This window comes from Schistocerca serialis, chromosome 11, assembly GCF_023864345.2.
Source record: "Schistocerca serialis cubense isolate TAMUIC-IGC-003099 chromosome 11, iqSchSeri2.2, whole genome shotgun sequence".
NCBI classification, from domain to species: Eukaryota; Metazoa; Arthropoda; class Insecta; order Orthoptera; family Acrididae; genus Schistocerca; species Schistocerca serialis.
The window spans coordinates 36070255-36097804 of record NC_064648.1 but is presented as its reverse complement, the minus strand read 5'-3'; the positions used below and the strand labels follow the sequence as shown (position 1 = coordinate 36097804).

The following is a 27550-nucleotide window of genomic DNA, read 5'->3' as shown; positions in this document are numbered from 1 at the left end:
ACTACCACATCCCTCACATCGATTTGTTGCAGAATCTTGAATCATATTCTGAACTCAAACATACTGAGGTATCTCGAACAGAACGACCTCCTCAATGCCGACCGGCATGGATTGCAAAAACGTCGATCACTTGAAACCCAGTTCACACATTTTTCATACGATGTACTGAAAGCTTTGGATCGAGGCAGTCAGGTAGATGCACTATACAGGGTGTTTCAAAATGAACGTACCGGTTTTAAGGCATTGTAGCATTTATTATGTTCAACTTACAATTGTAAATAATACACCAAATGAAAGAGCAGCTCGAACAGTTTACTTTGTATAGCCGTGTGCAATGGGAAGAGTACAGAGTGACAAAGAGTGACTGAGAAACGTGTCGGACCAGTGCGAGTCTTTCACGCTTAGCCCCGAGAAATATCCCCGTGGAAAGTTTGTGGGCCTTTCTTTTTCAGTGAATCGACTGTAACTGTTGTTTCTTATCCTGATGTGCTACAGCTATGGCCCGTTTCTCAATGGGAAGAAGCTGAATGACACATCTTTATTTGGGACCGAGGTGGTGCACCGCCTCACTGGCGTAACTCGGTACGCGTCCGGTCAAACGACGTCGTATCCAACCGGTGGATTGGGCGCGAGAGGCCGGTCGACACAGTATTTTACAGGAGACCTCGACGTTCGCACACCGTCTGACGCTATCGTGTGTGTGGGCCTCCGATATCAGCTGATCTGTCCGACTTCAGAAACAGTGTTTTTGTAACAGTTACTCCTGACACATTGCTCAAGATTTCGTAACAACTTCGCCTATCGACTCGATGTGTGATCGGTGTTTACACTGAATAATTGTAAGAAAAACTGTTTGTGTTTCTGTTTCTTTTATTGTATTATTCGTAATTGTAAGATGAATGTAATATGTGCTACAAAGCCTTCATTTTGAAACAGCCTGTATTTCCTAGAAGTAGCTTTTGGTGTGCCCCAGGGGAGGGTGTTGGGGCCCTGGGGCGAGAATGAAAGGCTCAGATTGAGTGAGAAAATCGTTGTGCAGTGACGTCACTGAAGCGAGTGGCTGTAGTAATACAGAAGCTACTGCTATTTTGGAAGCTTAGATCCTGTCTGTTTTGTTTCATTTTTCACGTGTTTCACACCAAAAATACTGGGGTATGTTGTCAGCGGTTGCTTGTCTTACAAAGAGGAAGACAAATTAAATTATCTACCATTAGTTCCACAGGGACATATTATTTCAACAAGTGTGAATAGTAAAGTGCTACCAAAAAGACCATATTAATGTATCAAATGGTACTGTTTGTTAACAGCATTTTCAGTCAGATGATTGCGTCTGGGACTTGTGAGCAGAGCTGTCGATATACCTGCCATAAAAGTTCTGAAACCAGGTGCTGTACTGTGTGTGAATCTTCCATTTGGTGTCAATGTTGGTGCACGTGCTAAAATACAATTAAAAGAAAGCAGGGAAGACAGGTGGCAGGCTATAGTGAGTCTGTAAAGGACCCTGAAACATTTGAGAACTTGACACCCAAGAAACTGAAGGTCAATCAGTACATGTTAACCGATTTCCCGAACACGGAAAAAGAAGAATTGCATCAACTCGGGGTCGAGTGAAAGAATTAGAGGATAAGAACAAAAAACTTGAAACTGTGAGCATTGTTTTGAAATTGAGAGAGAGAGACACACGAGAGAGAAACTGGAAGTCTTTCATCACAGACAAAGGGAGAGTCGATTGGCTACAAATAATGTATAAGGGGCGTGCAAAAAGAAACGAGCCGGAGGCATAATTACAGAAACCAGTACCTGTATGTGAGAAGTACTGACCCTGGCTGTTGAGACACTTGCCCCACTGTGACACGAGGTGCCGAATGGCTGTCTCGTAAAATTCCGGGGCAGCGGTGTTAACCAGTTCTGCAAGTACAGCCGGATGACGCTGTCTGAGGTGAATCGTTTGTCCGTCAGAGCCTTTTTGAGGGGATCGAGATGGCCCCCTTCTGATTCACTTCCTGCAGCACGGGACAACAGTGAGTGCCCAGCGTTACTCGCAACCCTCGACCACCCTCCGTCAAGCGATCAAAGCAAAACGACCGGGCAATCTCACCCGTTGGGTCATTCTGCTCCACGACAGTGCAAAGCCTCATATGGCCAACACAGCCACTCTCGTAGAATTTCAAATGGGAGGTTCTGGGCCCCCCTCCGTACAGTCCGGACCTCTCTCCCTGCGATTACGCCATTTTAGGTCCCCTCAAAAGGCTCTGAGGGGCAAACGATTCACCTCGGACGACGATGTCCGGCTGTACGTGTGGAACTGATTAACATCGCAGCCCCGGAAATTTTATGATACAGCCATTCACTGCCTTGTATCACAGTGGGACAAGTGTCTCAACAGCCAGGGTCAATACTTCTAACATACAGGTACTGGTTTCTGTAATTATGCCTCTAATTATGCCTCTGGCTTGTTTCTTGAACGCCCCTTATATATCTAATGAAGAGAAGGATGTTTTGAAGAAGGTTTCCTCTGGAACTCAAATAAAATGTTCACTCTTTCGAAAGAAGAAAGGCGAGTGGAAAAGAGAGGACGTATGCAAAGCAGTGACTATTCACCCTCTCTCTAGTTGGTGCTATACCTTTTTAAGGGACAAATTTAATTTTCCAGTCCCTGAAATTTCCATTTTAAAGACATGGTCCTCGCATTTGTTCCATTGTGGAACTGGAATGTTGAGTGATGTGTTAAATTGGACGAAAGCTAAGAGACTGCCATTTTCTGACGTGTGTGTGTGTGTGTGTGTGTGTGTGTGTGTGTGTGTGTGTGTGTGTGTGTGTGTGTGTGTGTGTGTTGATGAAATGAATGTCAGTGGAAATGTGACATTTGATGAAATCGTGGATTGTATTGTAGGCCCACAAGAAAGTGCCTGTTGTTATGGTTCATGGACTTCATTTCAGATGATAGTGAAATTGCTAAACTTAATAGATTCGTCGCTTCATAAGATACATTACAGTGTTGTTGCAGTCATTTCTGAACACGGGCCTGACAGTCGATGTACCTGGAACGAACTGCCTATTGATAATATCAGTTCATGTTTCCTGAATTCACAGAATGTAAAAAAAAGAGTGTGGGTTTTTTAGATGTCCCCCATCACCTGTACAAATTACAAGGATTATTTGTAAAGTAAGGTCCAATTTCTTATCAAACATAAACCGTCACAATGTTTTCAAAAGACTGTTTTCATTTATTTCCTTAAAATGTTGTTCTAATTTTCTATGTGGTTTCCATATTTGTTTAAACATTTGTCATAATGTTCTACAAGCTTTAGTTTCCCAAAGTCATAGAAATCTGCCGCCTATGAGGATAACTGCTCTTTAACTGCTTCTTTCGCCGTGTCGTCTATTGGAGTGTGCTCGCTGCTGAGAAACTCCTTTAGGTAGCTGAACGAGTGAAAATTGCTCAGTCTTGACAAATCTTTTCATCCACAGCTACGACCAAATATTCTATCACTGACGGTCGAACTGATTGCAGTTCATTGTGGACATTTTTCCATCTACATATTCTCGAAATCTCTCACCAACTAATGCACTTTGCTCTCACCTGTCTCATTGGAGCTGTACACCCCACTTACCTGTCTCGGCATTTCCACTGCTGCAATGTTCCTTGCTGTCAAAAACCGAGTCACCAATGGAATTTGACAGTTGAAAGGTTTATCAATTGTTTTAAACATTTTGAACTGACATTGCAAAAAGTACACTGTTACAGTACCAATGCAAATTGTGTTGTTTGACGAACAGTGCCTGCCGCGAGTTGGTATGTGTGAACATTTTGATGTTCACATGACTTTTGATTAGCTACAGCGATCCAGACCTTACTTTCCAAATAATCTTCATATTTCACAACCACTTTCTTGGCTGTGACATAAAGCTTTCCAATAGGCAAGTAATGACGAAAGTGCCAATCGAGGAACTGCTATTGTTAGATAATGCTGAAATTAAAATGTGCCATAAAGTATTGTAGTTTCGTCTCACTGTTAACAGCAGAGAGCACCAATGTGTGTATCCAGCCCTGTGACTTTTTTTGAATGCGGTGGTGGCAGGAGAAGAACTAACTGCAGACTTCTTTCGGCTTGTCGGTAACTCATTTGCCATTCCGAATTATTGTAAAATGGTCAACTAGGAAACATTAGTGTGCAACTTCAAAAAATGATCCACGATAAAGTGTATTTTTGCTGTGAGAAAAGACAGACTGGCAACAGGGAGCAGCTACTACCCTTCCAGAACTGACTATTAATGTCAATTAATTCTTTATTTGGCCTTCATTATGGCCTTCTGTCACTCGGCATTAAGTATATTTTAATGGGACGGCTGAACCGGGATTGCCTCGAAAATTTGTTTTCACAGATTAGAGGTATCTGTCATTTTTATTGACGTCTGCCTCTGAAAAGAATTAAACATCACCAGCATTTGTCTCTTCTGGCCAAGAGGTGTCCATGACATTCTAGTGTGAAACACATCATCTGAGGGCCTTCAAGACAACTGGCAACAGTTTGCCTCACGAAGTTAGCTTTTCGGAAATTTGCCTGACACAGTCCGAAGCAACAGCCACGCTTTATGGGGAAGCAGAGATACGTGACTTAAGTTTCGGTCGCAAGGGTGCTGCACACTGTGCTGTGATAGATGATGTCGAACGCTCTACACGAAGATTCGGGCATCTGGCAGCTTATATTGCACATTTTGCTGCCAAATGTGATAACCGACTGGGGATTGTCGAACGAATTGCTTTGCCCCACACTGGTGTCCCTCTCAGAATACGGATGGCCGGATTTTCTATCACGAGGAAGTTTTAAGTGCTATCTGACAAGTGAATGCAACAGATCTCTTAGGGACCGATGACCTAGCAGTTTGGACCTTGCCCCCCACCCCCTCCTCACCTTCTTTTTAAACCAACCAACAGATCTCAGAATTTCAGCTCCTGTTCAGTGAAATTAACGGGACTGACACACTGTCTAAGGAAAACAATATTTTTTAAAGATATTAGGACATTTTGTGTGCCACTAGAGATAATTAAAATATTCTAATGGGCACAAATTTATATTAGACTACGCTACCTCAATATGAAACTGACAGAGCACAAACTGCATCACATGGCACTCCTTAGTGGTCGGAAGGATCTAACAAAGTAAGTAACAGCCACAAATAGAAAATTTTGTGCATTAAGTAGTCTCCTTTGCAACGGTGCAGTACAACTTCACATCCCTCGCACACAGTTCTGCTTTGCCACTGACATAATTTCGACAGCCGGCAGAAGGTTGTTTCACTTCGAGTCCAGCCATTACAGAATGACCTCGAGTTTACCATTTATGAAATATACTTACAGGGTTATTACAAATGATTGAAGCGATTTCACAGCTCTACAATAACTTTATTATTTGAGATCTTTTCACAATGCTTTACACACACATACAAAAACTCAAAAAGTTTTTTTAGGCATTCACAAATGTTCGATATGTGCTCCTTTAGTGATTCGGCACACATCAAGCTGATAATCAATTTCCTCCCACACTCGGCGCAGCATGTCCCCATCAATGAGTTTGAAAGCATCGTTGATGCGAGCCCGCAGTTCTGGCACGTTTCTTGGTAGAGGAGGTTTAAACACTGGATCTTTCACACAACCCCACAGAAAGAAATCGCCTGGGCTTAAGTCGGGAGGGCGTGGAGGCCATGACACGAATTGCTGATCATGATCTCCACCACGACCGATCCATCGGTTTTCCAATTTGCTGTTTAAGAAATGCCAAACATCATGATGGAAATGCAGTGGAGCACCATCCTGTTGAAAGGTGAAGTCGGCGCTGTCGGTCTCCAGTTGTGGCATAAGCCAATTTTCCAGCATGTCCAGATACACGTGTCCTGTAACGTTTTTTTCGCAGAAGAAAAAGGGGCCGTAAACTTTAAACCGTGAGATTGCACAAAACATGTTAACTTTTGGTGAATTGCGAATTTGCTGCACGAATGCGTGAGGATTCTCCGCCGCCCAGATTCGCACATTGTGTCTGTTCACTTCACCATTAAGAAAAAATGTTGCTTCATCACTGAAAACAAGTTTCACACTGAACGCATCCTCTTCCATGAGCTGTTGCAACCGCGGCGAAAATTCAAAGCGTCTGACTTTGTCATTGGGTGTCAGGGCTTGTAGCAGTTGTAAACGGTAATGCTTCTGCTTTAGCCTTTTCCGTAAGATTTTCCAAACCGTCGGCTGTGGTACGTTTAGCTCCCTGCTTGCTTTATTCGTCGACTTCCGTAGGCTACGCGTGAAACTTGCCCGCACGCGTTCAACCGTTTCTTCGCTCACTGCAGGCCGACCCGTCGATTTCCCCTTACAGAGGCATCCAGAAGCTTTAAACTGCGCATACCATCGCCGAATGGAGTTAGCAGTTGGTGGATTTTTGTTGAACTTCGTCCTGAAGTGTCGTTGCACTGTTATGACTGACTGATGTGAGTGCATTTCAAGCACGACATACGCTTTCTCGGCTCCTGTCGCCATTTTGTCTCACTGTGCTCTCGAGCGCTCTGGCGGCAGAAACCTGAAGTGCGGCTTCAGCCGAACAAAACTTTATGAGTTTTTCTACGTATCTGTAGTGTGTCGTGACCATATGTCAATGAATGGAGCTACAGTGAATTTATGAAATCGCTTCAATCATTTGTAATAGCCCTGTAGATACAGAAACTAGCCAGATCGGTACAGACCAACTTTCACTATAGCTTCTGCAGTGGGAACAGAGAAGCCCGTGTCCAAAGCTGATACGGCCACTCCACATCGGCACAAATAGACACCCTGCAAGTGCATTCATGAAGTAACTATTAGTACTGGCCACACAGCGATTTATGTACCGTCAGAGGTCTGACACTATTTCGATCGAATTCGGTCGTACTCCACGTGAGCAGGGAGCGAAGGAATAAACGATCGGTGTCTACTTTTTCAGGGTAACGTCACTTCCTCGACTTTCACTTTCTGATGCCGTCGATATGTCGGTAATCCATTTTCACTTTGATAGACTGTTACATTGGGCTCGTGAAATAACAACAGACTTCTTGTCACAACTTTATTAATCACCTACGTGCAGATATCGATCGTGTTCTTTTAAATTGAACTGCACGTCCTACAGTGTCCTCTAGTACCCACCGGATCGGTAAACAGCTGCTTGTCTCATCTCGCCCGACTGACCGGGCCCGTCTCCGGTGCCGTACTGTCGAGTGTGCTGCGTCGTCTGTCAGTGCTGCAGGGGAACTGGTTTCCCTTCCTCTTCTGCTGTCCCTCTAAAGTATAAACATACACCACCGGATCAGAAATCGCACAGTACTAATTTGGTAACTGCTGTATCGAAAGTGCACACAAAATACCAAATGAAAAATCTGTTTGTACTGAAAAAAACGAGCTGTTTGGAATCGATAAATAACTGCTCCAGTTGCTTTATTTTACTCCACTCTGAAACCAGCCTTGTTACTGAAGCCATTCTCTATTGAAGTCTGGAAGTGTCAATGAAAATATCACCAGAAGTCGTACATAGTGGTGTTATGAATATTTAAATAATTTACAGGACAAGAATGTAGGCTCTGAGTGTGGAACACTTTTAAGTTTAAATATGTACAGCAAAAGTACAGGAAAAGACGAAGAAGGAGAAGAAGAAAAACGTAGCTTACATAGTGATGTGCTGAAGCAAAGTCAGGTGATAACAAAAGTAAGGTCAGTTAGATTTAATAGTGATGTGATCAATAAAATTGTAGGGTAATTGGCCACATCACGGTTATAAATACTGTACTTTTTCGTACATAGAAAGTATCGGTGTGACCTCCTCTTCTCTCGTTTCTTTCGCTGATCTTTCCTGTTCTTTCTTCCTTCTTTGTACCGTGGCTCTATCTCAAGATTTTCAATGCAGAAATGTAGTGAAAAAGGGGCACACATGTGCCGTGATTCACGATATCGTACTGTTGTCAGGGAGCATCACTCGTGCCTCTGGTTTGAAAATACTGGTGACTGAAGTACGAACATTTCACAAAAGGAAAACAGGTATGTGTTCTCTTTTCTTTTAAAACTATAAATAGTAGCATAGCTAGTACTATCTATTGCCCTACTAAACTGAACATGCACGACACCATTGATGAAGTTTCAACCTCGAATGAAGTTTATTAATATCAATTAACTGAAATAAAAGATAACTCGTCCAATCCAGAAGTCACTCACAGTTAGAGTAATTAGTTTCTGATATGTGTGTAGCGGTCGTCAATACTTAGAAGATTGTTTCAGTAATTCTATCACTGTTTGTTTACGAGTTGCTAAGCGACGTATGAACGAGCTGGCTGTGCAATGATTAATATTTGTCGTATCCAGACAGTAAATTGCTTCTCGCTTGCTAAGCGACGTATGAACGAGCTGGCTGTGCAATGATTAATATTTGTCGTATCCAGACAGTAAATTGCTTCTCGCTTGCTTTGAGCATCAAGACAATTACTATATCTAAAAACAAAGATGATGTGACTTACCGAACGAAAGCCCTGGCATGTCGATAGACACACAAACAAACACAAACGTACACACAAAATTCTAGCTTTCGCAACAAACGGTTGCTTCGTCAGGAAAGAGGGAAGGAGAGGGAAAGACGAAAGGAAGTGGGTTTTAAGGGAGAGGGTAAGGAGTCATTCCAATCCCGGGAGCGGAAAGACTTACCTTAGGGGGAAAAAAAGGACGGGTATACACTCGCACACACAATTACTATGCCGTTCGTGTAAGTCTTTGATAGTTATTATCAATCTAATGTCCGCAAATTGCGGTTAATGTTACTGAATCTCACACGCGACGATAACGCCCGATATCCAGTCGCGTATCTTAAACTCCACGCCCATATTTGAGAGTTTGCACGCGATTTGTTTGCTCCAAAGTCGGGCCGTGGTTCCCTAAATAATTTTTAAATCAACTCTGGGTTGTAAATTAACAATTCTATGCCCATTCATGAAAGTTACAGAAGATCCGCATTCGACGACTACTTGATCGCGCAACACAGAAGTTTTCGTTCTTGCATAACGCAATAAGGTGATTTTCTATGCCAAAACATATTTATATCCCTCTCATTAAAACTCGTTACCTATTAAATGTAAATAATTAAATTATTTACTCTGCAAATAATCAATAAAGTTTAGAAATGAATTACATATATAAAAAATCTCAAGTTGATATGACGTCCTGGCTCACTACTTGTTTCGACTCCCCTACACTCGTGTAACGCAAAGTAGATCCGACTATATTGGACATTCCCATCTAATGTTACATTGGCTTGCTTTAGTGTTATAAGGAATTATATTGTGTTCTTCGAATTTTCAAAATGCACGGTTTTCCAATGAAATGCTAAAGGTAATTGTTTAGTTTTAATAAAATTGTTGTAGTTGCAGTGGACCGTGCATCTGCTTCAAGTGTGCATGAGTGGGCAAAAGTTAGAACACAGGCAACTGTAGAGCCCACTAATGTGGCATGTGGAGTGCTGACAAGAGAAGGACAAATTTATTAACATTTCAGTACAGCCACAAAATTTTGGAATGCCTTTAAGGGACAGCATATACTCGTATACAGGAAACTTCTGTTTCATAGTGTGCACTGCTTGTTCCCTGAACCTTTGCAAGTGGACATAAATTTATATTTTTCCGTATATATCGATAATGTATACTTGCTCCATTGTGTGAAGAATTATAAGCTGATTCACTGTGTATGTTCATGATGGGTAGAGACCACAAACCCAGTTTCAAGAGATTTAATTCCATCTGTCACATTCCTATTCTGTATGTGACGAATGCTGACATCAGCCACATAAGCTCACATCCTTTTTACTTATATTAATAATGTTTACAATAGCTATGTTTTCAGCACCTTAACCAGTAGAAAATGACAGAAGTCAAAGTTGCAATGGTAGAAATTATTATTGTAACTAGGTAAGTCAGTGGCGAACACGCCATCGTGTTAAAACTTAAATCCTTTATTCGTGTCCTGAAAGGCACATTTTACAAATTCTATTATGATTGTGGACTGTGTGACATTTCAGTGTTTCCTTGACTGTCCTTCAAAGTAAGTCATTAGAACATCGATTAATTTGTTTCTAGAGCTCCAGAATTTTAAGTTAATACATATTTGCTGTCAAAGTGTCACACATCTGCAATAGAAATGAATATGTAACACATCAAATCTGAATTGATACAAAACCTGCCATTTCCATTGAAGTGAAACATCTCAGCCATCAGCAACTGGCTTCTGACGACACGTATCGGGTAAAGCCCCCTGCAGGCTTCACGGTGCATCTGCATCACTCCCACACGTGTTGTGATATCACCAATGTACCTCCCATTGGTAGTTGTCTGGGTGTTTTCTCACTTGTCATCACCTGGCAGAGAATCCCTCCCTCTGTCTCTCACCCATTCTCCTTACTTACTTCGTGTCCTGCCCACCTCTGTTACATTCCCATTATGGCCATAATCACAGTGGTTTTCGGTCTGTCTCACAGGGAACAAGTATTTCTGTCACACTCTCAGCACTATCCATCTTTATCCAAGCCCTTTCTATTTCTGTAGTCTTCCTTCCACATAATTTTCTAATCTTGCACCATTATTTCTCACTTTTTCTCTGACCGGTAACCTTCTTCTTCACATTAATTCCTTCTGAACTGCTGTCACACATTTGTGTTCGATGTCATTACTCAAATTCAGCAAGTATGCTATGAGGAAATACCATAATGCAACATTGATATTACTGACACATTGTGAAGTCCATATATTCATTATTATTATTATTATTATTATTATTACTGTTATCATTATCTTACAGTAATAATAATAATAATAATAATATATTAATGAAATATTATCTTCTGTCAGAGACAGCAAAGGACCTGGAAGAGCAGCTAAACAGAATGGACAGTGTATTGAAAGGAGGATATAAGATGAACATCAACAAAAGTAAAACAAGGATAATGGAATGTAGTCGAGTTAAATCGGATGATGCTGCAGGAATTAGATTAGGAAATGAGACTATTAAAGTAGTAAATGTGTTTTGCTGTTTGGGGAGCAAAATAACTGATGATGTTCGAAGTAGAGAGGATATCAAATGTAGACTGGCAATGGCGAGGAAAGTGTTTCTGAAGAAGAGAAATTTGTTAACATTGAGTATAGATTTAAGTGTCAGGAAGTCGTTTCTGAAAGTGTTTGTATGGAGTGTAGCCATGCATGGATTTGAAATGTGGACGATAAATAGTTTTGACAAGAAGAGAATAGAAGCTTTCGAAATGTGGTGCTACAGAAGAATGCTGAAGATTAGATTGGTAGATCGCATAACTAATGAGGAGGTATTGAATAGAATTGAGGAGAAGAGAAATTTGCGGCACAGCTGACTAGAAGAAGGGATTGGTTGGTAGGACATATTCTGAGGCATCAAGGGATCACCAATTTAGTATTGGAGGGCAGCGTGGAGAGTAAAAATTGTAGAGGGAGACCAAGAGATGAATACACTAAACAGATTCAGAAGGAAGTAGGTTGCAGTAAGTACTGGGAGATGAAGAAGCTTGTACAGGATAGAGTAGCATGGAGAGCTGCATCAAACCAGTCTTTGGACTGAAGACCACAACAACAAGAACAAGAACAACAACATTATCTTTGTTTTATGTTACTCATGTACTGTACGAATTGCAATGTTGACTCACTGTGGGTAGATGTAAGAGAAGTTCACAACGCCCTAATCTTGTGAGGTGAAGTACACGGATAAATAGATAAATAAATACATCTCGAACTGCATGTTATTATGTTATGTACTATTCTTGGTTTTCCTATCTGTCCTACTAATTCCAAACTTGCCTCTCTCCATTGGTATCTCAGCAACCCCTATTTACAATCATCACTCAACCGACTTTTTGTATTATATTGCATCTGGCAGAACTAATAAATTTCGAGAGTGTTCTTCTCTTTTTAGGGCTCCAGCATTTTCAAGTTCATGCACCTTTACTGTTATAGTGTCACTCATCTGCAGTATAAATAAATCTGTAACACATCACATCTGAATTGATAAAAAAAATCCACCATTTCCATCGAAGTGAAACATTTCAGCCATCAGCAATAGGCTTCTGACAGGAAGTACTGGATACATTAGCAGTCTCAAATGTTTAAATGTTATGATAGGTAAAAAAATTACTATCACAAGTGCAAAAATTCAAAGTGAGGGGGAAAAATGAGAGGAAGAAAAACTAAGAGCAATTGAAAAAGTTATTACAGTGATAAAAATGATGTGACACAGGAATAGAAATAAGAAAAATATTACACTTAACCTAATTCATTGACAAAAAAATAATGACCAGACTCATTTTGATAAAGATTTAAAAATAAAAAATTTCTAAGCACCTGATGAGATTTAAAACCACAACTTTTTGCATAGAAAGCCTGTACCTCAACTGTTATGCTTTGCAACCAGCCTGTTAAATGTTCCTTCCTTAAAGCTGTAGAGTAGGGGTGTCCATTGTCAAGTCCACGGCCCATATGCAGCCCAAGAAGTGAGCATCTATCATGTGAATGACAAAAGAAAGGACAAAAGGAGAGAGAGAGAGAGAATTCCTTTAAGTAAAGTTACAATAAACCAAATATTTTCAATTGTAAACTTGTGCCATATGAAGCTCACATTAGATTATCTCTCTCTCTCTCTCTCTCTCTCTCTCTCTCTCTCTTTCTCTCCCCCCCTCTCCAGCTCTCTCTCTCTCTCTCTCTCTCTCTCTCTCTCTCTCTCTCTCTCTCTTTCTCTCTCTCTTTTTCTCCCCCCCTCTCCATCTCTCTCTCTCTCTCTCTCTCTCTCTCTCTCTCTCTCTCTCTCTCTCTCCCCCCCCCCTCTCCATCTCTCTCTATCTCTCTCTCTCTCTCTTTCTTTCTTTCTTTCTTTCTTCCTCCCTCCCTCCCTGCCCCCCTTTCCCAGCCGTTATTGTTAGTGTTAAGTATATTACCTGGCTCAAAAATACTCATCTTCTTCGAAAGTGACCCATTTAAGCCAAAAGGTTGAACGCCCCTGTTGTAGAGCATCAAACAAAATCATGAAATTTTTTTCCATTGATTACTTGCATACAAGAAGGGGGGAGGTCTCATTTGAGAGTAATCACAGGGTGATTGGCTGCAGGGCGTGATACGTGGGACTAACATGCATCGGCATATAGTTTGTTTCAGTTGATCCCACTGCTGAGGACTTCTCCTTATAAGTGAACATTATTGTGGACCACCAGCATACCTTCATGCTAGGTGTCTTCCCTATTCCAGCACTATAACTGTCTAGTTCACAAAGCCAGAATTGTGCTGCAGTGGTTTGAGGAGCACGATTACTAAACTTACACAGATATTTCGGCCATTAAATTTGGGTCGTTTGAGCACGATGGACTACGTCTGGTACATTATCGGGTGCCAGGTCCGCACTCAAAAACCACAGACGTGTGGTGCCACATTCCTCTGACAGCATACCGAGGACTCGTCAAATTCGTGAAATGCTGCCGTATTACGTTCCGAAGGTGTGTTACACAATTGTGCAAGTGGTTATAATGTTCTGCCTCAGTAGTGTGTAAACTCTATCCTAGAATTAGGAACGAATAGTTCCTTCTTTGGGGAGGAGAGAGGGTTGCAGTGGAGAAAATTTAGAAGGAAGGGCAGTTCCTTCAGATCACAAGATGAGAGGGAAGATGAAACTTTTTTTCTTTATTTGTCAACCCTTTTTTTTGTGGGGGGGGGGGGGGGGGGAATCTTTTCATGTCCATTTTGCACTGTAGATGGACATATGTCAACTTTGAGTACACTATTACTGCTGTCTGTAGATGTTGGCTGTAATATTTTTTCCAGCAACGCTTTAAAGTTGGTCAATAATTTGCAAATTTTTTTTAATGGTAGTAAACAGCTAGCTGTCAGACTTGAATTGCTGCAATTATCAGATTAAAGAACTTAACATACGTGCAACAGCAAATTGTCGAACAACTTTAAGTGTTGCTGAAAAAAATATTACATCCGACAACTACAGACGGTAATAATGGTTTACTCAAAATTGATACGTCCATCTACAGTGTCAGGACATGTGTTTATGAACGCAATAATGCTGAAGTAAGCTTTCGTGCTAAAGTAAAACGTGAAGCAGCTTACTGTCTTCTAGTTCTCTGCGTAAGAAGAAACAGAGCTCGGAGGAAGAATTTGACAATATTTCCCCCCTACTAGAGTACGATTGACGTGTTTTGGCACACTGTGACTGGATCTGAAGTCCTACAATATGTTTGTTTACAATAATTGCGACTTCACTGAATTCAGCTCTTGAAAGTTGTGCTCTGTATATGCCACTAAAGTACAAATGCCTTAAACTACTAATTTGTTATTCTATCTTGTTGTCATAGGTTTGCATTATTACAGTTGCCCCCAACATAAAGTGTGTCGTTTTCCTTATTTAGTGATTGACTCCCATTTCCTTCCCATCCGATTTTGTGTCCGGTGCTCTCGGCAGTATATTTAATGGCACGCTTGCCTGTTGTTTCCTGCACATTCTTTTGGTGTCCAATTTGGCTGTCTACAGAAACCCTGCTCTATTTTTCTTTGCTCTCTCCAGTAGGTGTCTCCTCGTCCTTACTACAGGTGCTACAGGAGTTCCCCTCTCATCCTGGGGCCTCGGTGAGGTGAGTCCCGAAATTCGATAAATATATATTTTAACGTAATATTACGAACAATCCGTGTACAAATGATTAACATTCTTCAAAGTGCTCTCCACGGGCATCTACGCATTTTTTCCACAGACTCGCACGTCCCCGGCGCTCCCCCTCGAAAGCCTCGTTTTGTGGATCTCTTTCGAGGCTGGCGTCACAGCCGTTCGGACAGCCTCATTGCTGTCTAAAAGGTGTCCTGCGAATACTTTCTCGATCTCGAGAAGTTGCCAGGAGCGAAGTCGGGACTCTGGATTGGCGTTGCCACATTATGTTTCACCAGAAACTCACAGATGCACAGAGATGTGTGGCCAGGCTCATTACCGTGATGTGGCAGCCTGGTAGAGGCGAGTCCTTTCCGCAGTCTTTCGGGAACACCCACAAACCGGGCAACGTTAACATTCTGTCTAAAACGTTTCTTCCTACATTTCCAATTTTGGTAATAGGTGTTGATATGTAAAATAATTCATTAGTTGATCTGTAGAATTTTTGTAGGTCAATTCTTCAAAGTACTCGCAATGTATTTACGGGCCACCGTATTTCTCGTGCCAAAAGGATACTGCTAATCGGTGCCCCTCTAACTGCGGATCAGCTCTTCGTAGCGGACTACTACTACTTTTGCGTCAAAATGTGCCAAAAGAGATTTCCGTCATTCGATGTATCGACTAGAATAACAAACTGAGATAGCTCGAACTGATGTATTGCCTATAATATACAATTCTCGACTGTGCCAGATTGACTACATCTGCACGTATTCCAGTCGGCGAGGGAATACATATCTGTCGAGAGTCCGTCACCACAGTAACACTCGTTACAAATACTTGTATATTTTGATGTTATTTGTTTTCTGGCGAGTATTTTCTTTGACATCACAGAGATCACATTCTCTCCGTGCCCTTCGTCTGCAGCACCTGAGAACAGATGACTCCACCCGGAAGGCAGAAGTGTCCGTTCGCAGCCTGCCTCAGCGGTAGCACGGGATCGGTACAACTCCGATTCGCACAGACTGTAAAATGCTCCCTCAAAGTGGGGTGCTTCCCAGTTACCAAATACCCTAACTTGTGAACATCTTTTGTAAATTGACGGAGAGCAGGGAAGTGGAACATCTCGGTAAAAAGTGTCAAATCAAAAGTCCTTCAGCTGTGTAAATTTCCAGTTTTGTTTTATTTGTGCTACCAGTTTGTGTTACATTACACCATCTTCATGCTCTCTGACCAACATGTAGGAAGACTTCCAGCTTCAGTACAATCAAAATAGGGGCAGCCTTCAGTCAGTGGTATCTGTATATCTCTTCTCGACACAGCGATCCGTTTGATCCTCGCTCGAGACACAGTATTACGGCACGTACCTGTCTTATCGGTTAGCGGTTTCATTTAACAGTTGTGCTATAGTGTTCGAAATGAAAGTCTGCAATATATTTATATGTTTTAGACACATTTAACTTTTACTAGTGACAAATTGGCCTATACGATCAGGTACGCTTTTTTGACGAGGATTCGTAATTCATACCAGTCTGATCTCATTTGACATGTAAATAAGTTTTTGTACTTGAAAATGCCCTAAGCTGAAATCTGTGTCATATAACAGTAAAATAAAAATTATTTCAGTCAAATGGTGGCAACACCATTCGATAAAGCATATCAGTATTTTCAGGACGGCGATACGCGTCTCATCGGAAACGAGCTTCGTGTCCCACTGCTGTCTCGTCCACAGAGAGTGTTCCGTCCGACACGAGCCACTTTCTGAGCCTAATTTAGAGGAGGAGCTCGGAGAAGCCTTCCGGCACCTAAGCCCTGCTCACGGAGCCTATTTCGTGCCATGTGTGTCGACACCTGCACTCCTGTAATCGTTTGGAACTGCCACACGTGTGTGTAGCGTAGTGCACAGAACGTCCGCTTGCCACCGTATGCAGATATCTGTCCCACACGGCTGCCATTTTTCTTCCATTGCCCGTTACGTGATAGTCGTCGACCGATCCTGTCGCTAGAAACTCGTTTCAGATTCTCGAGATGTCACTTTGATTTGCGGTGGCATTCACTGCGGCATCCACCTGTCTCGTCCGTGCTCCGTTAGAGTGGGTATACGGAGCCTCTGAGCCACGTGTCACTGTCGTCCGAGCCGTGTCGAAGTGACGGCACGAGTTCTGCGGTGTCTACAGGTGACAAAGTTGCCGAAGGCTGCACGTAATCGACCCTCCTGGCAGAAGTATGGACGGTTTCTGCCAAAAATTACATTACAGAGGAACCGGTGTACTGATATTGTAGCGTATTTGTGGATCGCAGTGTCCAGTATTAAAATTTCACCAGTGTTCAACATTTATTTTGACCACTGTATTTGATATACTGAAATATTATCTCTGGAAAGTAACTGACATCAGCAACTTTTGCTCATAATTTTAAACCAAGTACACAGATCAGTTAAGTGCCAGCCATAAACGCTAAATGAAACCCTACCAGTCGAGCAACTGTAAGAGTACGAAAAAACTGCACGCGATGATGTGGACTGCCTCTTGACTGTATTGTGCAAACTTCTTCGTAGTGATTGTCAGCGTGCTAACAGTTGTAACCTTGGTGGTATCAGATGTAGGTCAGTCGTGAGCCTTATCTTCTGTCTGCCATTTTACTGTCTTTTTCCAGGGAGCTGACCACCCAGACGTTACCTGTGTCGTGAGGACAGAGGAGAGAGACAGAGAGGAAGTGGGCGACATCGTGATTCTGGAACCGACGACAAATAGAGAGGTTCGTATTGTAATCGGTTAAGAGTCTCATATACTAAGGAAAAATTGATAAAATGGGGAAGGCTAGAAAAAGGGCAAGTCACTAAGACCTGCAAGTTGTAAGGCGGAGACTTTCTGCCCTATTATTTTTCTTTTTTTCTCGGCCAACTACAGGCCGTGTGGACCCGTAAGTTCTTTGACCGCTGGTTTCCTTTCTTCCCAGAACCTTCTCGTTCTTTCACTTCTTTCCTTTTTCTCCTGCTCAGAAATGTGATGTGTGGGCCTCCTTTTTAGTTGCTTCTCTTCAAATGATTTTATGCTGTTGACTTTGCTCCTGAATTTTCTCTGTTTTGAATCATCTGTAGTGTAATGCCAGTTTCTTGTGCATCTCTTTTCACTACTTTTGCCCACTTGGACTGCAATAATGTGATGCAATTGAACATCTTTTGCTCACTAAGTTTTTGTCCCTCCTCAATAGTTGTCCATAAAATTTTTACAGTTATTTTCAAATTGTTTCTGCAACCTTTACAGTGTACTTGTGAACCTCCTCGCTTTTTATATTCTTCCAAGTTTTCTGGTGAGCCAGAGTTTTCCTGAGTGTATTCTTTTAACTCTTTCCAAATTTTCCCAACTATTTGTTGTTGTTGTTGTTGTTGTGGTCTTCAGTCCAGAGACTGGTTTGATGCAGCTCACCATGCTACTCTATCCTGTGCAAGCTTCTTCATCTCCCAATACTTACTGCAACCTACATCCTTCTGAATCTGCTTGGTGTATTCATCTCTTGGTCTCCCTCTATGATTTTTATCCTCCATGCTTCCCTCCAATACTAAATTGGTGATCCCTTGAGGCCTCAGAATATGCCCTACCAACTGATCCCTTCTTCTAGTCAAGCTCTGCCACAAATTTCTCTCCAATTCCCTTCAGTAACTCCTTATTAGTTATGTGATCTACTCATCTAAAATTCAGCATTCTTCTGTATCACCACATTTCGAGAGCTTCTATTCTCTTCTTGTCTAAACTATTTATTGTCCGCATTTCATTTCCATACGTGGCTATACTCCATACAAATACTTTCAGAAACGACTTTCTGACACTTAAATCTATAATCGATGTTAACAAATTTCTCTTCTTCAGAAACGCTTTCCTTGCCATTGCCAGTCTACTTTTCATATCCTCTCTGCTTCAACCATCATCAGTTATTTTGCTCCCCAAACAGCAGAACTCCTTTACTACTTTAAGTGTCTCATTTCCTAATCTAATTCCCTCAGCATCACCCGATTTAATTTGACTACATTCCATTATCTTCGTTTTGCTTCTGTTGATGTTCATCTTATATCCTCCTTTCAATACACTGTCCATTCCGTTCAGCTGCTCTTCCAGGTCCTTTGCTGTCTCTGACAGAATTATTACATGGGCGAATCTCAAAGTTTTTATTTCTTCTCCATGGACTTCAATTCCTATTCCAAATTTTTCTTTTGTTTCCTTTACTGCTTGCTCAAGATAGAGATTGAATAACGTCGGGGAGAGGCTACAACCCTGTCTCACTCCCTTCCCAACCACTGCTTCCCTTTCATGCCCCTCAACTCTTATAACTGCCATCTGGTTTCTGTACAAATCGTAAATAGCCTTTCACGCCCTGTATTTTACCTCTTACCACCTTCAGAATTTGAAAGAGAGTTTTCCAGTCAACATTGTGAAAAGCCTTCTCTAAGTATACAAATACTAGAAATGCAAGTTTGCCTCTCCTTAATCTCTTTTCTAATATAAGTTGTAGAGTCAGTATTGCCTTACGTATTCCAATATTTCTACGGAATCCAAACTGATCTTCCCCGAGGTCAGCCTCTACCAGTTTTTCCGTTTGTCTGTAAAGAATTCGTGTTAGTATTTTGCAGCCGTGACTTTTGAAACTGATATTATACATCTTTCTCACCAGACGGTAGAGTTTTGTCGTGGTTGGCTCCCCCGAGGCTGTCAGTAGTTCTAATGGAATGTTGTCTACTCCCGGGGCCTCGTTTCGACCCAGGTCTTTCAGTGGTCTGTCAAACTCTTCACGCAGTATCGTATCTCCCATTTCATCTTCATCTACGTCCTCTCCCATTTCCATTATATTGTCCTTCAAGTACATAGCCCTTGTATAGAGCCTCTATATACTCCTTGCACCTTTTTGCTTTTCCTTCTTTGCTTTTCCAACTATCCCTTCTTATTTGCGATAAGACACTCCAAAGCATAGAGTTGTTCCGGTTTCATAAATGAATTATAACGCTCAGTTTCGGCCTCATAGGATATAACTCGTTTGTCGTACCTGTTCCATTTGGACTGTAAGCGAAGCCTAATTTTACATTCTTCCTTAGACTTCCTCTTTGTTCATTTTATCGGATCAGACACATTCCCTCATTTTTCTGTATTTCTAAATTCTGTCCGAAGAGGTCTCAGAATGCCAACGGAACCAGTCGACCGCCGTGTCACCCTCAGTCGACAGGCGCCACTGGATGCAGATTGCACAGGCATGTGTTCAGCACACCACTGTCCTGACTCGTGTCAGTTTTTGTGACCAGAGCCACGACGAGTAACTCCCCACACACACACACACACACACACACACACACACACACACACACACAAAATATATTATGGAATAGTAGTTGTATTTGCAGATAATTTTATTATCTATTACATTTTGCACATCCCTGGGTAAGTAAGTGGCCAGAGGGTTTAAGGCTGAATACCTCACTCTCTTCTGTGCAACACTAAAGCTGAGACACAGATTGCGTAAGTCATTTCACCTTGTAGTATTATATTTATGAATTTTACAGTTATTTTCAGACTCTGATTGATTGTTGACAAACATCATAAGTGAGACTATAAATGTACTGTGAGGCTGATGTCAATAGTTAGTTAATTAGTAACTTGTTGCTCGACGTTTGAGCATGTATTTTATCGAAATGATGTAGAATGCATCAGTTTACAGGGTATGTAGACATCATTTGTGATTTAAAAATGCTTTATTTATTAGTCCTACTTGGGCAACTACACTTAAAAACAATGTCTATCCACTATCAGTTTTTAAATAGAAGTTCACCCATTGAGTAGGAGGAGGTTGTCCTGGAGAAATGATTTTAGGTTATACAGAAGGCTTGCTTTGCTGTTTAAAAAACTATCTGCAAGAGGTTCCGATGTAGACACAGCATATTATCCTTATTACTTGCTTCTATGCAACAAGCATTTTTGTCCTCAACAACCCCAGCTTTATAACTTTTTCAGAGTCAGCTACGACAAACTTTGCAGAGCTTAGATATTCCAGATGATATCTATCTTTTAGTTTAGGTTCGTGTCAGGATAAACACGAGAGAGTTCGGAATATTCTCTGTCATTTATTGATCTACCCTCAGCACTATTTATAATGGTATTGCCGGGGCCTTGAAATTCTATGCATTGTGTTTTATACAAGCAATGGGCCATATGCTGAGAAACAGTTAATAATTTAGAAGAAAATGTTATTTATTTTTCAAACTGTTGAAGTTTCTCCATTGAACTAAATTTTAATACTTGCATCATCATCAGCAAAGATAACTATTCCAGCTTTCGGATAATATGGCAGATCATTTATACAACAAGCTTCCAATTATCTGGTTTGTAGATTATGTATACATAATTTGGGAATTAAAAAGAAGATATATGAAGCCTGAAGTATTTTAATACAGTTTGAGGAAATATTTTCATTTAGAATACACTACCATACATGTGATTCACAATTTGTTGCTAGAAGACAAAGCTGGCCCCAATCCTATTTTCGGACATCACTGAAAGATTTTTCTGTTGCAACATCTGCCACTGTTTTGCAGCAGCTTCTACTGAAAGTGCCTTTGGGAGCTACAGTAGCGAGGAATGTAATGCTGTTACATGTCTGACTGATATTGTGAAACCAATTTGTGGTTGTGGAAACACAGAGTGATTAAATAATAATGACAGTGGAGAGGAATTAGATCAGCTAAGTGATGCAGGTATGCTGAGCAATGTGTGTTCAGTAGAGGTAACTGAAGATGAGTTGATTTATGAAATTTTTGCTGCGCACATTGAGGTACTGAAATGTGTCAACCAGTTGTTAGAGTACGTAAAACAACACTCGTTTGAATATACTCATTTTCTCTGAGAAATGAGAACTATCGTCAGGGAAAAAGTGAATGAAAGCCGAAACAGAAAAAAAAAAAAAATGGATGATTATTTTCTAAAGTGAAATGAAAGCAAGTAATACAAAATAGAATTGTTACATTCCATCCTGTATTTTCCATTCTTTAATACAAAATACGGTGTGTTTTAAGTGTGAGCTTTTAAATAAGTTGCCAGTTCGTTGCGAATAATGTAAAAGTAATGCAGTGGACTTTCAAATGTGTACTCTGTATACAGTAAATGACAGTTTCCAGTAAAACTGTGCCCAATTTGGATTACTGGATTTTTGGTTATCCGTGCAATTTAAGGTCCACATTAATCTCAGAAATCAGGAACTTGCTACAAACGGTAGAGACAAGTGGGAACCCAAAATTGGAAAGTGCCATTTTGTGATGTAGTACAAAATGTGCGAGGCTAAACATGACGATGAATAGGATTTAGGTACTGCGTGAAGTTCAGAATAAGCTGTTGCTCCCTATCACCAAACAGCGTATTTGTATCTGAAATGAATGGGCGATTAAAGAATCTTCAGTGCAATTGTGAAAATATTCTAGACTGTCCCGAAAGTCAAATATTGATGAACGATGAAAATGTTGCCAGTGTCGTCGTGAAGAGAGATTCTCACGAGAATGAGGAAGAGTCTGCTGATGGTGACAATAATGAAAAAGAACCGTGCAGTGAAGAAGCTAATCATTCCTTTAAGATGCAAAGTGGTCAGGACTGCAGTTTGCAAAATGAAAAAATGTAGTATCCTATTGTGTTGGGTGTAGCACTTCGTAGGTATACGAAATGGATTGATCGCATACGTTCAGTTGTGGGTAAAGCAAGTGCTAGACTTCATTTTACTAGTAAAATACTGGGGAAGTGCCGTCAGTTTACAAAGGAGATTGCTTGTGTTGTGTACATAGTTCCGTGTAGTCAGCGTGTAGACAACTTTCCCACTAGAGCGCGCCCCGCTAAGCACAACAGCACAGGCGCAGCACTCGTCCGTCTCCGCACTACGAGATGGCGCTGCCTTGGAGACGGACCAAATTCTGCTTCCGCCGATCCGCATATTAATATGTAACGCAGCCAATGAGATTGCTGCTAACATAGAACGTTTTCTCCTCGCGGATCACACTCGTGAAGTGATACCTGAACGCACGAGGTATTATAAGGAGTGTACAGACCTCTGATTAGTCAGTCTGCGTTTGTCTGTACCAGTCTGCATTTGTCTGCAGCAGTCTGTACCAGTCTATAGTCAAGTTTCAGTCTGCGCCTTATAAGATTCGATATTCCTGAACATAGCCATGAAGATAAAGGAATAGATACTTTGTCAAGTATCAGAGATATGTGAGAATAAGATTAATGTACCAAGATCAAAGGAACTTCAGATTGTCAATTGTAAACAGCATCCAGAATCAAGTTACGTAATGTCTATGCTTTTTATTATTTTAATAAATGTGTGTGAAAATTAATCAAGTTCTGTTTAAAGTTGGTCACCGTCAATCTGCTACTCTAAGCGTGCAAGTGGCTTTTCTATCATCTGACCTAATGGCAGAAGATAAACACGTCACAATAAGCCCACGAGACATATTGCTGACACTCGCCTACTTCGTTAGAGCGACAAGTCAAATAATCTGACGGTGTGTGTACTGAAGGTCTTACAGTACGCACACCACAGCTTATAAATCACTTGTGCGACTGGTTCTAGAATATTGCTCAAGTGTGTGGGACCTGTACCAGATAGGACTAACAGAGGATGTTGAACGTGTACAGGGAAAGGCAGCTCAAATGGCCAGAGGTGTGTTTGATCTGTGGAACTGTGTCACAGAGATACTGAAGGAACTGAAATGGGGAGACTGTTGAAGATAAACATAAACTATCCCGAGAAAGTCTATTAACAAAGTTTAAGGGATCAGTTTTAAATGATGACTCTAGAAATATACTACACCCCCCTACATATCACTCATGTAGGGGTTGTGAGGGTAAGATTATTAGAATAATTACTGCAGCTGCAGAGTCATTCAAACAGTCATTCTTCCCTGACTCCGTACACGAGGGATGTTTACCGTGCCGTGCACCTCACGGAAGTTTGCAGAGTATAGATGTAGATGCAGACTGTACGAACCGTATGATGCTGTATATTTGCCGTCTTTAATGTTTGTGGGATTTTGCGGCAAAGTAACAAGTAAAAGCTCGGGGGCAAAACCGTATTTTGGACAACTGACCGGGTGGGTTTGCTACCGAGTGGTTAAGTCACAAAAATTGAAATCTGGACTGACACTACTTCTTATCATTGCTAGGCTGGCAGATCTTTGTATACGACAAGTGGCGTGGTTCTTAGTTCAGTAGTTCACTCACAGAGCAGTGAATGTTATTTCACTGAACTAACCTGCTAAGCACCTCGGAAATCGAGTGGTGTACAGCCGAGCACTGGCGGCAGGCAGGCCTGCTACCACCACCTGATAACATAGATTACTTGTGTGCTCTGTGCTCTGTCGCACGTGAAACATTAGTACTATTGGGTTTGTGCTGGTTTGAGATTAAAACGATGTGATGTGTTTGTTAAAGATTGTAGAAATACGGATGTGACTGTTACAGTTCCACGGTTCGAAAAGATTGGAAGGTATGAGGGACACTGTGTTGCAAGAAGGTCAGAAATTGGGGGTGAATTGCAAAAGGATCATTCAGGTAGACTCGTGCCACCTAAAGTGTTTAATAATGTAGGCTACATGTGTGATAAACAATGTTTTCAGTAGAATTATGCATTGTAATTGAAAGTTTACATTTACGAGTTAACTGCTATGCCATAATTCACTCAGGAAGTAGATAATTAGGAATTTACAGTCGGATAAAACTTTAAATTTCCTTTTCCGAAAAAATGTCTTTCGGACGCACACGAATTGGCAGCCGACCCACCGGTCTGTAGTCCTGCTTTGATGACCGTTTGGAATGTTCTGAACTAGACTGTGTGGTCAGTTCTCTGTGCCATTTGTAAGACGTGCGATACAAATTTTTTGGGTCTATCTATTATTTCTCTGTCTCGTATTCCAGTGAATACTGGTACAACATTTTTTGGTAGATGTTCAGTTGTCATAAAGTATCAGTTATTTGAACACCTTTGGTCCCAGTTGTTTGGGATAATCAGTGCTCTAGTGTAGTTGGAGGATGTGCATCAGAATGTGGAGTTCGAGCTGCAAAAACGGACCTACAGGTGATCCGTCACGAGCAGGCAGCTCGTGACGTCATAGAAGAAGTGCCATTTGAACAGACGGAGTCTCTTCCACCGTAACTATGACATTAGACAGATTTTCATACGCACGAGTGTTAAATTTTCACTGTGCACTTCCTCTCCCTCGTGAGTCTGGCACTGTACCGCACGGGACAGATGCGGCTGCAGTGGTGACGGTGCTCGAAGGACGTACTTCAACAGAGTGAGGCGGTTAAACCTCAGTCGCACAGACACCTGTATTATTGACAGTACAAGTGAGGATAGATTGATACTTACCACTCGGAGGAAGTGTCGAGTGGCAGACGGGCCGATAGCTTAGTCTGCTTTCGAGCGTACGTCTAAATGTGCTCGTCTACCACTCGACGCCTCTCTGTGTGGCGAGAAATGATCTGTCCTAATTCGTATTGTTGTTATTCCGTTCCAGGTTTTCCATTGTTTATGTACGCATATTAGTGCAATTTCAGTATAAAATTAACAACATTTTAGCACCAAAAGTAGACATCAGCCCTCAAGAGGGTGCACCGGTGTTTGTAACAAGAGCCGGTGTGCGGCGCACATTGTATGTGTGTAAAGAATATTTTTCTTTATGTTACCGAGGTAAATGTGTATAAGCAAAATCACAGTTTAATCTTAGTTTAATTCAAAAATGATTAAATAAATTTACATTATATGGGCGAAAGTGCTGTTTAAACAATAACAGAATAAACTTTCGTTATATCACTCTTTTGATGTGTGCAAGTGTTGCCCCACAGTAACGACCCACTCGAAGCATTAAATGGCACATTTGCTTCAGATTTAGCCGGCCGTGGTGGCCGAGCGGTTCTAGGCGCTCCAGTCCGGAACAGCGCTGCTACTACGGTCGCAGGTTCGAATCCTGCCTCGGGCGTGGATGTGTGTGGTGTCCTTAGGTTTAAGTAGTCTAAGTCTAGGGGACTGATGACTTCAGATGTCGAGTCCCGTAGTGCTGAGAGCCATTTTTGAACCATTTTTAAGCTTCAGATTTGAGCTGACCACTTATTTCTAATTATCTTGCAGACAAGTGCTCTGCCTCATTATGGGACTGTGCTGCTAGCTATTAATCTGGGTCATTTTCTTGCACGGATCGTAAATTATTTCTCACGTCGCCCGCAGTTTATTTTATGTTACTACTGTTTACTTGAACGTATGACAACACAGTTTATCATTGTGTTAACTGATACAATAATGAAGAAATAGGTATGGGGTCACAGTTGTAAAACAATAGTGGAAAGGTACAAGACAATTTTCTTTGTGGTTGGCACACTTCATACCTTGGTGCACCTGCTCAAGTGTTAAGAGCAAAGTGTGTAAAAGACATTGGGGTTGAGTTGAATAACAAGTTAAAATGCAGTGGACATGTAGATTAACTAATCGAGATACTTTGTTTGGTAGCTAGTTAGTTAGTTAGATAATTGTTCCATAGATAATTTGAATGAGTCAGATTACTGGATATATGCACATAATTAGTGTTAGCATTAATGAACATATTGTTTTTTAAGTTCTGCTTCTGCAAGTACACTTAAGTGTTGTTGTTGAAGGGGTTGGCCAGAAGCAGTGGTTTCAGGTTGGATTTAAAATTTGCCTTGCATGTTATACCTTCTTAGAAGCATCTGGCATTGTGGTGACCTAAAGGTGGGAGAGTTGGCTTATTTAGTATGTTGTCGACTCTCCGTTGTCTGATAGAATTATCTTCTGGGCAGTGCACTTAAAATGTGTGTTCAGCAGAATTCGGCAATAAGGATAATGTGTAAAGTAAATAACTGTACATCTTGCAGAATTCTTTCTAAGGATCCTGGAATTCTTACACTCACTTCCTTAATGGTTTATGTTGCAGATAGTGAAAAGCCGTTTTCAGCTACACTGTGATAAACACAATCACAATACAAGACATAAGAATAATTTCCATTTAGACTTTATCTTGTCTCCAGGATGAAGCTGTACACTCTGGTGGGAAGAAATTCAACAGGCTCCGATCAAATATAAATCAAGAAATTGTGAATCCCTATGAATTAAAAAAAAAAACTAAAAACATATGTCATTAGCCACTCTTTCTAAAAATTATTTGCACACCTAGAGTCACAAATTGAAAAGTTCTGTCAACTCTTGAGTCAAACAGCAGTGTTTGTTAAGAAGTTGTATGACAAGTAATAATATAGTATAAATAGGACTCAGTATTAAAAGGTGTAAAAATACTCCTCTGAGAAATATCATTTTGATCAAGTAAATATTAAGCTACTAATAATAGATAAGCAGCTGTTATACAGTAAAATTTGGTGTCACCAGATTTATCAGATCAGCAGATTGCTTACTAATTTACACGATTCAGTTTAGCTGTAATAAGCACAAACAGAATCATAATTTTATGAAAAGCATAGATTGCTAATCATCAAACAGCGGAGATACCGAGTCACAGATAGGCACAACGTAAAGACTGTCAAACAAGTAAGCTTTCGGCCGAAAAGGTCTTCATCGGAATTAGACAATGTACACGCACACGTACCCATGCAAATGCAACCCACACACGAGCGTCCACAGTCTCCGGTTGCCGAGGCCTGTCTGCGACTCGGCGTTTCTGCTGTATGGTGAGCAGCAATCTATCCTTTTCATAATATTGTCATTATTCCATCCCAGAGGATAGCTGTTAATACACTATACAGATTAAGTTGTTAGGGTTTCTTTCTGTTCTTTTCTTAATGCATACATCGTCTTGTACCAAAT

At 41.1% G+C, this 27550-nt stretch overlaps 1 protein-coding gene across 8 annotated transcripts in view; it reads left to right on the top strand.

Annotated features, from left to right (window-relative positions):
* The window catches only part of LOC126426860 (uncharacterized), a 156399-nt gene that overhangs the window by 109438 nt on the left and 19411 nt on the right, over positions 1-27550 (top strand). For all 8 annotated transcript variants that reach the window (XM_050088890.1, XM_050088891.1, XM_050088889.1 and 5 more), the window contains one exon: positions 17354-17455. In XM_050088890.1, the coding sequence (XP_049944847.1) occupies positions 17354-17455 (102 nt within the window). The remainder of the gene's footprint in view (positions 1-17353; positions 17456-27550) is intronic.